The sequence below is a fragment of the Sciurus carolinensis genome, chromosome 6 (assembly GCF_902686445.1).
Source record: "Sciurus carolinensis chromosome 6, mSciCar1.2, whole genome shotgun sequence".
Classification (NCBI taxonomy): Eukaryota; Metazoa; Chordata; class Mammalia; order Rodentia; family Sciuridae; genus Sciurus; species Sciurus carolinensis.
Window position 1 is genome coordinate 113132604 of NC_062218.1, and position 13453 is coordinate 113146056.

Genomic DNA, 13453 nt, shown 5'->3' on the forward strand with positions numbered 1-13453 from the left:
TTTAGTCATTCTTATCTTAATTTGCAATCCAAAGAAATCATTTAGAGACTCTTACTAAGAAGAGAAGACTAAAGGGCACCTTAGTGAATACAAAGATGAGTAACACTGTCTCTTCCATCTAAAATGTGGTGATTTAGAAGGTGACCTAGGAGCATGTCATCACTAGCAGACTGAGAGCGAGAACAATCTTCAGTCATGATCCAGGTTTTTTTTTTAGTATTTTTTAGTTGTCAATGAACCTTTATTTTACTTATTTATGTATTGTGCTGAGAATGGAACCCAGTGCGTCACACATGCCAGGCAAGCACTCTCCCACTGAGCTACAATCCCAACCCGTGATTCAGGTTGTTGAAGCAATTTATGAAATGATTTGAGAAATCAGCCACAGGCATTTTAAGCAGTACTTGGATAGTGCTTAAGTCACTAGGTAACTTTCTAAGCACTTCACAGGTCTGGAAACTCATTGGTCCTTACAGCAGCCCTGTGAGGTCAGAGCTTTTTCTCCCCTTTCAATAATAGTACAACCTGAAATACAGACTGAGTGGCTCAGATATGGCACCCAGGCAGCCTGGCCGAGGAACCCGAGCTCTAACTACTGTTCTGAGTTACTTGACAACTCACATAGGAATCATCTGTGGAGTGGCTTTTGGATTCCTAGAAGCTCTAGTTCTTCAAAACTCCCCAAATGTGGGATACAATAATGTAGATAAATAAAAGATTCAATAGTTTTCTTTTTCTTTTTTAACAAAGATAATGCCATTTTTGTCTATAGTTTACTGTAAAATAGAATTTTACATTGAAAATATATAATCTAGTGTGATGAATTACTTGGTTTATATAATATGTTATAATAAGATGGATGTTCTCCCAAATAAGTTATATATTTGTAGGGGAATAATGTTGTTTCCATATTTTCCAGAAAGCAATCATTTTGGACATAATCTTTCATAGAATAATAACTTCCTTTAGAGGTTTGTTAAATAACTTGTGAATAGCATCCTATTTACTAGAATGAAATTCTGATTATAATATTTAGAAATTGGTCTTGTGCAAAAATGCATCTCTAAGTTAACAGTTGCAATTGGGTCTTGAGCTTGTACATTACAGTATGGGGGATTTCTTTAAGAAAAAAATAATACAAAATTAGGTGCAAATAGTGATATTGAATTAGTAGAGGCATTTTCAAATGATAGCTGCTGAAGTTTCAATTTCATTAGTTTTATGGTAAATCTGCCACTTTAGATAGCAAATAAATGCAATTTCTAAAAATACTGTAAGAATAAAATAATCCCTGGGAAAAAAAATCTCACTTTTTTCCCCTCTTGAAGAAAATTTCTTTAGTTTGATTCTCTTCATCCCCTCTCTTTTCTTTCTCAATTGTCTGGAAAAACCTGTTCACAATGGATCTCTCCATCTGTGAGATGAAGAGAAGAGAGAGTTACTGATTTGCCCCAGGAAGCTGAAGCCTATCAGGGTGGGGCTGACTCTTTCCACTTATGCTCTCAGTGGACAAATTTGAAACAAGAATTATTTCGTGTACACACATGAAGAACCCTTGTTTTCCAGTGTCTTTATTGTTATTTTGCTAGGGGAGAAACTTAAGCTCGGAGACATTTAAAACCAAGCCATAGCCCAAATGCTCAAATTCCTGAATATAAAGCATCATTTAACTTCATCAACCAGTAGCAATGTTGGAAAAATGTATCATTTTGACATGAGATAGACTTGACCATTTCATATTTCTTCTAGAAATAACCTAGGGGAGAAACTTAAGCTCGGAGACATTTAAAACCAAGCCATAGCCCAAATGCTCAAATTCCTGAATGTAAAGCATCATTTAACTTCATCAACCAGTAGCAATGTTGGAAAAATGTATCATTTTGACATGAGATAGACTTGACCATTTTCATATTTCTTCTAGAAATAACCTATTTTTGTTTTTTAGAAAAGCTGTAATTTTGAGAAACCCACTTAGCTCAGGATAGGTAGTTTACATTTTTTCCCCTTTTATTTCCATGTTTGTTTAAAGATATCACAATATGAACTTCAGCCATATGGGAGGAATAGAGTAGCTTAACAGCTGTTTGAAGCTTAAGGTTTGACTCTTACAGTCCTCATGGTTTCAACTAGTATTTGAATATACAAAAAAATATATATAATTATTTTAGCTTCATGTAACTTTTCTTACCTGTGTTTGGCTCTTACTAAGTTATGAAAGAACATATGGAGATAAGAAACCTGAAGAAAAACTTTAGAATTTGATCTAGGGTTGTATGGATAATGATTTCCACCTTTGTGTCTACAGTAATAATTCACCTACCTTGTAGTCATAATAATAGTTAGCAATTCTTGAGTGTCTCCTACTTGCCAGACACCATAATCATCCACACCTAATCTTCAAAATAGTCCAACAAGTCAGGTGTTATTAGCCCTATGTCACAAATGAGAAAACTGAGGTTTTGAAAGATTAGATAACTGAATTAAGGTGACACACTAGAGGCAGAGTTAAAATTCAAATACAGATCTGAGTAACTTCAAGTAACTTTCACCATGTGTCATCTTTTAGATTAAAAATACTTGGTAGTTTCTGTGTCATCCCATAGCTATTGTGGTGGTCAGCCAACAAGGTGGCTCTATAATCTCCCCTCTGACTACTCTCACCCTTTGAATAGTCCCTTTCCACATGGAATGCACAGAGCTGACCTGCATAATCAATAGGATAGTTAAAGAAAAATGATGGTCTGTGACTTTTGAGATGGGGCCATATCAGACACTAGTTTTTCATATGGTTGTCTCATGTATCACTTGCTCCAGGAGATGCCAACTGCTATGTTGTAAGGAGCTCAAGCAGCTCTCTATTCACATGGAGAGAAACTAAGCTCTCCTGCAGACAACCAGCACAAACTCACTGGGTGTGTGAATGAGTCACCTTGTAAACACATGCTCCAGCCCTAGCCAAGCCTTTGGAGGACTGTAACCTCAGCCAATAGCTGACAGTAACCACATGAGAGGGCCCGAGCCACATACTACCTAGCCAAATTGCTCCCAATATCCACAGATAGTGTTGTGTGAGATAATAAATGCTTACTGTTTAAGAGACTGAGTTTTGGCATAAAGTCCTGTGAAACAATTGACAGTTCACACAGCCTTTGTCAGCTGTTCCTACTCAGTTTGGAACGTGCTTCCGTGGTGAGTTCATGTTCATGTCAGGAATGGATTTGGAACTTGGATTTGCCTTTGCATGTTGGATAGGACGGAGTCATGCAAGGATCAGTGGGTAGAACTGCGGTAGTGACGGTGATGGAATGAATGTCTTTTGTCCTCAAGGCTGGCCTGTACAAAGAGTAACTGCTAACTTAGCTTCTACATGAACTGGACATGGTTTCTAAAAGGGAGGAAAATAGGATAATATTACTCCTGGAGGGTGTTATGTTTATAACTCAGGACAAAATTAGTCTTTTGCATTTCTGCTTCCTCTTTGAGGAAAGTGTGTTTGGATCCTACCTCATTTTCTCCAGCCTCCCAGGTCCCTCTGCTCCAGACCCAACATTTCTTTCAGCAACTTGAAGTGCAGTTTCTTTTCCACAGGGATAGCAAATGCTATTCTTTCAACACAGGATTCTATCTCTCATTCTTCCTCTCTTCCAGTCACTCCCTTTGCCTGAGGTTCAGATCTCTTTCATTTCATTTCTCAGGACTCCTTCATGCCTTCAGGGACTGGCTGCCCCCCTTGTTTCATGGGCCCTGTGTTCTGTATTCCCAAGATGCAAGATGCTCAGGATCCTTTAATACCATCTTCTTCTGACTACAACAACGTAACAGCCTGGACCACACTTGTTTTATTCACTGCTGGATCTCTAGTGCCTTATTACACAATAGAAACTTGTTGATTAACTTTTGTTTGAGGAAAATGTTATTCCAGGCAGAGAAAATAAGAACAGAGGCATGAAGCTAGGAAAGTATGTGGCATGTGTGAGTGATTATTTGTTAAATTAAAAACTGATGTTTTATTGAAGTAAATGCGTATTTCTTTCATATATAATTTAGTTCAATTTTACAGTAAATTTTTTAAACTTTAAATAAGTCAATATGAAATTAAGTTATGATTAAATTTGCACTTACATTTATGGAAATAGAAATGTAAGCCTATATTGCTCCTGGTAGTCTTTTTTGTTGTGTAATTTTCACTTCTTTTTCCCCCAATTTCAAGGATAAAACTTTTGAGACCACAGAAAGTCAAATACCAATTCAAATCTAATGATAAATCCCTGTGGGGCCCTGACAGACCTGGATTGTAAGTCATGGGGTCTGAGGGGTCATTTGACTTTGCCACTTGCTGTTCTCCTTGAACTGGGCAAATGAATGACTTGTATGCCCTGTGTGTTCCTCTGAGCACCTGCCTCTCTGGGGTGAGGTCAGCAGCGACCCTGGTGAGGGGCAACTCCTGGAAACTCTTCCTTTACCGTCACCTTTCAACATTTATTCACCTATCTCACATTTATGGTTGTCTACTTTGTTCCAGGAACTGTGCTGAGCGATTGGTTAGAAACCAAAGGCAGCGTGGTGAGAAAAAACAGCTAATGTTATAAAAAGTATAATTAAAGGTGTGATAAATGCTAGACTGGAATTAAACAAAAGGTACACTCTGAACACAGGGAGAGGGAGATTGATGTCAGGGTTGGCTTTGTGAAGGAGGGATAACAGCTCAGAATTTACTCTGTCAGAGTGTTGTAGGCAAAGAAGAAAGTCTAAAGTCCTTCCATGGCTGAGGGTGGATTTCCGGGTTGGGGGAAGGGCAAGAGATGTGACTGGGGAAGCTGACCAAGGCACAGAGTGTCCTCCTCAGAGACCAGAGGACCACCCTGTGAGATAAGTGAACACACCCATAGTGCTTCACCATTCCTACTTCCAGGTTCTTTCCTCTGCATGGGCGCATGTTGGGCATGAGGCCTGGACACAGCACATGTTTCTGCCCCCATGGGACTATTGAAAGGAATAAAAAAGATTTCCCCTCCTCCAGGGTCACCCTGGCAGCCAGCAGTTTTTTACATTAGGCAAGACTTATTTTTTGGTACTAAGAATTTGAAATGTGCAGTTAATTTCTAGATCAAAGTGTTGGAACATGGGGATGAATGGGAAGCATGCTGTGGAAAATGGCAGTTTGGAGATTTATGATAATAATTTAATTTTCAAAGTGTGTGCACATTGCCTTCTTGTTGGTATCTGTCAGTTACCAATAGAGATCGAAGCCTCTGGATAAACAGAAGCTGAGTCTTCAACTAGTTACTCACAACAGTCTCTTCTCAACATAGTTTCTTCTATGTGCTGGGTGCTGGAATATAGAGGAATGGATATATTCTTAGTCCCTAGGAGCTCCGGGTGATAAATGAATATACTATTATTCCTCTGTGCCCCCCACTATCTTTTAATAATAATAGTTGACATTAGAACAACTGCTGTGCCAAGCACTTCATATATTTTCTCATTTAATACTCTTCGTAATCCTATGACTATCCACATTTCACAGCTGAAGAAAGTGAAGCAACAGAAAGAAAGCAGGGCTTGTAAGTGACAAAAACCAGCTGTAGACCAGGTCGTGCTCCTTACAGGGAGCATCCCTACACAGATAGTAAAAAGTATTCTATGCTATCCAATGAAATCACCCACTCTTCAAAATTACTTACAGCAAATACCATTGCTTTTTATAAATACATATGGTCCCTGACACATGATATTTGACTTACGATATTTTTACTTTATGATGGTATAAAGTGCGGCACAGACTGTACTTCAAATTTTCATTTTTTCCACCACTATGGTATGTGGTATAATACTGTCTCTTAATGCTAGGTGGTGGCATAGAGCTGTAGCTCCAATCAATCACATAATCAAGTGCAGAAACCAGTGGCACGCTACACTATATTGTACTGTCAAGCTATGATGTTTGGTAAGTGAGATGTATTAAATGCATTTTCAACTTAGGATCTTTTAAACTTAGATTGGGTTTATTGGAAAGTGACCCTTCCTAAGTTGAGAACACCTGTACACTTCATTTGGAAACAACTAGAATCACAGGATGAGTTAGTATAGGATCAGGAATCCCAGTTACCTCTTCTTAACCTTCTTCCTTCCAACGGTACTGAATCTACTCAAACCAGTGTCCCCTCTTAGACTCTAAGAATCACTTTAGGTGAGATGAAAGAAACTAAATGAAATGAACTTTGAAGACAGATTTGACTTTTGGAAATAGTCCAAATAATTTGAAACCAAGCCATGTAAATGTATTGGTCAATGAAGTTGAAACAGGCCACTTTGGTCATGTGTCTGGTTCTGCATTCACCCCTGAACTTATTTTGTTGGTTTAATTTTGTCATACATCAATGACATAAAAATTTCCTTTTTCTGTTACTTGCTCCTCATCTAAGCATCTAACATAGTGAAAAGCCACCAAGGTTTGTAAGGTCATGTTTGTAAAAAATTTCCATAAATAAGCCACTGTGCAAATAGAAGAAATGATTAATATTATTGCCGTATTATATATATGCACTCATTTGTCACTTTTGTTCTTCCTGGAAAGGCTCCCAATTTGCCCTCATGTAGCTCTATGCTAGGTCTCCAGTATGATCACATTGGAGGAATTTCTAGAATTGGAGGAAATTCTAGAATTTCCATTTAATTATACTTGCCTGGCTTTGGTTTTGTTAAACACAAAGACTAACTAAATAATGGATAAATAAAGATGAAGGCATGTATATTCACTAGATTGATTTTTTAAAAAAATCTTCTAAGAAACAAAAAAGCTTTTAATGAAAGTGGGGACTTTAGATTGAATTAATCTAAAATAGATCTCTTTGTGGTCTTAAAATTTCATTCGAAAATGAGTAAAAAAATTAGAGCATAGATTATTAAATTATGTTTTCTTTTAAAAAACAATTTTAGATGGTCTGAAAATTTTAGTGTAGTTGAAACTGCTCAAAACAATTTATAAAATTGATTTCCTCATAAGTAACTTTAAACTGCCAAAAATGAAAGACTGATCACAGGCAGTCAGTTTTAAGCCAGCATATATTCCACCTGGGCGTTCATCCTTGGCTGTCTATTCCTCTCTCAGCCCTGCATCAGTACATAACCTGCATCAGGTTCTGCACACACAAAAATCTCAGATCTGTGGAAGAGTGAGTCCCAGGAACACTTATTATTAGGGACAGGTGCAGCTTTGTGGGCCTGAAGCTTATACAAATTTAAGGTCTTCAGTAAAAAAAAATTATGAGTAAAAGATTAGGTATGAAAGTGACTATTTCACTTAGAATGAGGAAAGAAAATCAAATCATTGATCTGAAAAAACTGACCAACTTCACAAACATTTCCAAATCCAGGAAAATATTGCAATAACTATCTGATGGGCTCTATAATATTTCCTTACACTTTTTAGCTGACATTCATTGATCTTTTTGTATGGCAACAATTTTGTACTGTTTTCAATCAAGAGAATAGAAGATAATGCAGTCTTTTCCCTAGGAAAAATACTTACTTTTTCATTGATAGGTTAGACTTTTTTTTTTTCAATTTCAAACCCATTCTTGAGTGTCATATTAATCTATGTGACACACATAGATGCAATGGCTGTTTTTAGTACGACTTTATGGAATTCTGTTAAGTTCTATTGTATACAAGTGCAATTGAAAAAAGAAAGTAAAAGTGTAAGACTGGTTACTTATATCAATCTGCATTATTGAGTATATAGTCCTAATGGCTATTGTGATTAGGCCACTAATGACAACGGAGCCCACCTCTTAGAATTTATACATCCAAAGATTGGAAGAAATTTCCAGAGCCCAGCCTCTGGCTCCATACATTTCAAACCTTGGTTCTATTCCACTACCTTCATGTTTCAATGTACATCACCTGTGGAGTGATGTACCTGATGACATCTCTGGCTCTGTACCTCTGTGTCACTAAGCTGGGTAGCTTAGTAGGAGGTGGGGATACTCAGGTAAGCCATTCTTGCACGAGCAGTTACTTATGTGTACCTAGACATGAAGGCAAATGGATACATATATTTCACTAATCCCCAACTCCAAAATACTTCCCTTAGATTAGAATGCCAAAAATGCCCAGGGCCGGGGGTGGGGTGGAGGGTGGGACTGGAGTGGAGAGAGGTAGTAATCATAACTGCAGCTAAAAGAGTATCTGCGAATTTTACAAAAACGGACGACTATGTGAGCATGTTGCTAGGGACCCTCCCCTGGCCTTGGAAGGGCTAGTGAGGGTACAGGTAAAGCTGCATTGGTTTTGTGAAAAATGCACCCTTCTGCAGGACATTTTGATAAGTGGCTGATATAGGACATGGTGCCAAACAATAAGAAAAGCCTGCTAGCTCAGAGCGGCAGGAGGCTGTACTAGACCTTTCAGGAGGTGCATCTGGAAAGATGAGTAAGAGCTTTTGAAGCAGTCGTGGGGAAGAGCGGGATTACGTGGTGTTCAAAAGTCTGGCAATAGCACGGAGCATGCGTACTGAGAGCCGCTTACGTGCTTTGTATAAGTGGAAGTGCCTGGGAAGTCCGAGAAGACTGTGGGTCCTTTTTCTCCTGGTAACAACAGCTTCTGAGGAGTTCTGCTGGAAATTTCTAATGCAAGGCCTAGTCCTCTGCAGCCAACCTCCTCATTTTAACTTCCACAGCCCGTTTCACCGTGTCCTGGTCACTGCACCCTGGTTGCCTCTGAGTCAGCCTGCCCTATCTGAGGCTCTGCAGTGTTCCCAGGTCCTGCCACCCCAACCTTGCCCATGCATTGAAATAAGCCTTTAGAAAACCCCCATCAGAAGGGAACTTTTTAAAATCTAGAAATAGGCTAATAAATCCTGAAATGTTAAAAGCACCCCCTTTAAAATCAGAAACAAAACAAGAATGCCTGGAATTGCTACTTATATTCAACATTCTAATAGGGTTTCTTGCTTGTGTAATAAAGCAAAAATGATTTAAAAGGAGTAAAGATCAGAAGGGCATAAACAACATTTTATTAATTCAAATGATATTATTATCTATGAAGAAGAGGGCATCTTGCAGGGTGTGTGGAGCACACCTGTAATCCCTGTGGCTGGGGAGACAGAAGGATTGAGATTTCAAAGCCAGTCTCAGCAAAATCGAGGCACTAAGCAACTCAGTGAGACCCTGACTCTAAATAAAATACAAAATATTTGTATCGAGTGCCCCTGAGTTCAATCCCCAGTACCCCCTCAAAACAGGAAGCATCTTGAGTCTATAGATTATTAAAATTAATAAAAATACTTAGCAAGGTTGTTGAATATAAGATCAATTTAGAAATAAAATAATATTTCTGTACAACATCAATGAAATAAAATAAAATATATTTACAATAGCAACAAAGGTATAAAGTACCTAGGAATAAATCTAATGGATGATGGAAAGAGTTTTGTGTAAAATATTTGAAAACTTTATTAAAGGACATTAAAGAAGACCTAAATAAATGGAGATATATACCATGTTTATGAGTAGATATATTTCTACTGTAAAGGTGCAACTTCCTCAAATTGAACAATTGATTCAATGCAATTTCAAGCAAAGTTTTTACTTGACAAGCAGATCCTAAAATTCAAGTTGAAGAGCAAAGGGTCAAGAGAATCCAAGTACTTCTAAACCAAGTATGGGGTCTTGTCTTGCCAGATTTTTTAAAATTACAAAGTGACAATAATTAAGAATGTGATGTATGACAGAGCTGACAAGGCAGATTCATGGGAAAAGGAGCCTATTCAATAAGTAATGTCAAACAATTCATTATCTGTACAAAAAATTAAACTATGCTCTAACTCACAACAGACGCAAAAATAAATCCCAAATGTGAATAAGACCTCTTTTGAAAAGAAAACATACTATTAGAAGAAGATACATAAGAAAATTCTTATGACATCAGAGTAGGGAAGGGTTTCTTAAATGAGTCACACAAAGTGCTAACCATAAGAAAAATGATTACTAAATTAAAATAAGGTTTGGGACATAATAGAGCATGAAAAGACAAATTCATATATTGGAAAAGTGTTTTATAACACATATAACTAAAAAAAAAGTCACTGTGGAGTATTTTAAAATTTGTTAAAAAGAAGAAAAGTTAGTGACTCTTCTTTTCCAAAAGGAGGATGAAGAAGGAACCACAATGATGAGTAAACATGTTGAAATGATGACCCTCCTGTTATTAATAAGAGAAATTCACATTAAAGTCTCATTTCATGACTTCCAGATGGGAAAAAATTAAAAAGGTGGACAATTCAAATGCTGTTGAGGCAACAGAATGACTGCTGGAGGTAGTGTCAACGGCAGAATTTGGAGCATGATTTGATGTTAATAGGGAGGGCTAATCATGACCATAATCTATGATTAGCAAATTCCTCTCCTGGGTGTGTACCTTAGAGAAAAGCATGCCAGGAGACACCGGCAAGATGTAGCATTGCTTGAATGAGCAAAAAACTGGAAACAACCCATAGGGAGAACTAAGTGTCCTGCTAACGTGAACATCACATCACCCCCTCTTCTAACCCTTGGAGGCTTCCCATCATAACTAGAGCAGAATGCTAACGCATCAGGCGGCACTCTCCCCAGATGCAAGATCACACTCACCTCAGAACAACATGCCCCTTCCCAGTCTTTCATGGCTAGATCTTTTCATTCTCTAAGTTGGCCTACATATCACTTCTCTGGAAAGTTCTCTATCATCTTTTCATTTAAATTAGTTCTCCTATCTTATTCTCTATCTCAGCTTTGATTTGTTTCCTATAGCACATGCTAAGTTTTAAATTCTGTATTGATGTTGCGTATGTACTCATTCATATCTTTTTCTGCTTGTCTCTGACTTTAAACTAGTAAACACCTTGAGGGCAGGTGTTTGTCTCACGCGTGATTGAATCACCTGTGTCTCCCACAAAGCTGGGCATATGATAGTTATTCTCAATAAAACTTTGTTGAATTGAATGATTGAATAAAAATGCTGCACAAATTCCACCTGTGCCCATTTAGTTTGTTGATCTGAACTCTAGTTCATGGAAAGAATAATGGGATACTAAAACAGCCACATAAATTCTTGACATTTATTTTGAAGCTGAAGGTAAGTGTTTACTTGGTCTTATTTTGATCTCAAAAATTTGACCAATTACAAGTTATTTTCAGTGATTTTACATACAAAATACTAAATAGATTTGTCAATTAGACTAAAAGTTCTCTAATGTCTAAAGTATTTGGAGAAATTTTTAGGTTGGTTCCAATACATTTTAGAATAGCACTTATAAATGCTAAAATGGAGATCTGATGTTGAGTGCTTGAATAGGCAGGTGACATGGGCCTGGGATCTTCCTGAAAGAAGTTTGCACTTAGGTCAATATAGATTTTTAATTTTTATTCTATTTATTTATTGACAATTACAAAAATTATATTTAATTATATTTTATATGTATTTATTTCCTGACACCGTTTATTTTGATTTATTTTTCCTAGTTACAGTTTGTACCCAAAGAGAAGACTGCATGACAGTCTATTTCAGAGACATGTTAAGTAGGCAAAACATGAAAGAGACACCTGGAGTTCAGCAAAATATACTTTACGTTTTCAGTCATGAGACTTGTACTCTTGTCCAAACAATCACTAATCCAAGTGAAATAGTCTTTTTAATGATAGAAAAATTAAGCTAACTTGAAAATAGATACATTAATCAATAAGTTGCATAAATTTTTGGTCTCCAAAACTTCTTTTAAAATTATTGAATTTGTTTTCATAATTTGACATTCTGATTTGTAAATGCCATGAAATAAGATGGGATTTCTTTGTTTTTAATTTTATTTTTGAAAGCTATGATTTATTCATTTATTGTATTACTAGGGATTGAACCCAGGGTCTCCTGGGTGTAAGACAAGCACTCTACATCTTCAGCCCTTAAAAGCTATAATCTAGAGCAATGCTGTGATTTTGAATGATTAAAGAAGAAAATAAATGATTATGTTTAATCTCTGACCTCCTAGACATGATATTATGTAACAGTAAAGTTTGGGTGTGGAGATTCTTTCTTTGCTTTCACTTGAGAAATTCACATGAAAGCTCAATGAGAAACTTCTTATATTTGACTTCCCCCTCTACTTGATTTCTACATTTTATAAGTTGCTAGATAATTATTGAGACAGACTGAATAGAGTTAATGATTAATTGAATTTTTATTAAAATATTTATTTGTAAAGTGTCAGAGTGAATATTGATATGAGTATTAATATTTGTGGCTCAAAAGGATTTGTTCTGAATATGGCCAAAGTTGCTGTAAATCACTGTAAAGTAAATAGTTGAACTACGGTACAACCAGTACTATTTTACTATTTAATTTAGAAAGGCAAAAAGAGGGCAATTACCTTTTATTTTAATAATTACTACTTAATATATTTTAATAATAATTCAGGTAATTCTGACACCAAAGTAGGTTTTTGGTTTAACTGTCTGGCTTCACTTCCTGGGAGCCTAAGTCAAGAATTGAGGAACTGCCCAGTAGTCAGTTATCTAGTACCAACAAAATACACAAGAAGGCACTAAATATGATTTTCCTTAGCAGAGGTGACAGTTCTGTTTGCTCAACTCATTTCCCTTTTTTGTTCCCCATCGAATCCACTGGCTGGGATGCCTAGCTGTGCCTTCTCTTTCCCCTTACTGGCTGCTACCTCAGGGATGAGGAAAGGGCCCTCCAACAGCCACCTTTTGGGTGAGCGAGGTCGCCGGGGCTACTCACAGGAAGGTCAGGGAGAGGTTCTACCCACCTGAGAAACACCGATCCGGTGCTGTCCATGGAGCTGTGCGGGGTCCCTGCACTGGCCTTCTTTGGGCTGCCGGGAGTCTCAAACCGGAACACACTGTCACTGGAAGACAACCTTTTCTTCACCATTGTAAGCTTGTCCACCAGCAAGTCAAGAAATTAGCTCAAAGACTCATTTTCAGATCTCCCAAATAGAGTGAAAATCTTTGTGTTTCAGCCCTGCACAATTCCTGCATCGCCTGACTTCTCATCTGAGTTTTTTTTTTTTGTTTAAGTTAATGAGTAACATATCAGCATGACATGGGCGGTTTTCTTCCTGCTGACATTTGCTCTGCAACAGAAGTAAATATGTTTGGGAAATTTGCTTTCAGTTTACTAATATGAACACCACTAAATTGGTGGATTTACGCAGGTGAGTCTACAGAAAAAAAAAAAAAAACACTTGAAGAAAGAAAGAAAAATCAAATAAGGAGGAACAGAGAATGGCAGCATCTAAATATTAAAAGTAGGATGCTTTTGCTGATCAGCGAGCTTGACCAGCAGGGTGAGGAATGTGGCTGTGCTTCATGACTACACATGCAGGAAGTAGCCAGCCCACTGTGTGAGTTACACCCAACGCCTGGCGAGATTTTCTCGCACTGGAGGGTCAAAGCTGTGT

The 13453-nt window shown here is 37.4% G+C and overlaps 1 protein-coding gene across 1 annotated transcript in view; it reads right to left on the minus strand.

Moving 5' to 3' along the window:
- Positions 1 to 13020, minus strand: part of Gramd2b (GRAM domain containing 2B) — a 112298-nt gene extending 99278 nt beyond the window's left edge. Inside the window, exon 1 of the mRNA XM_047555968.1 lies at positions 12800 to 13020. Coding sequence (XP_047411924.1) covers positions 12800 to 12924 — 125 coding nt within the window. The 5' untranslated portion in view covers positions 12925 to 13020. The remainder of the gene's footprint in view (positions 1 to 12799) is intronic.
- Positions 13021 to 13453: the final 433 nt, after the last annotated feature.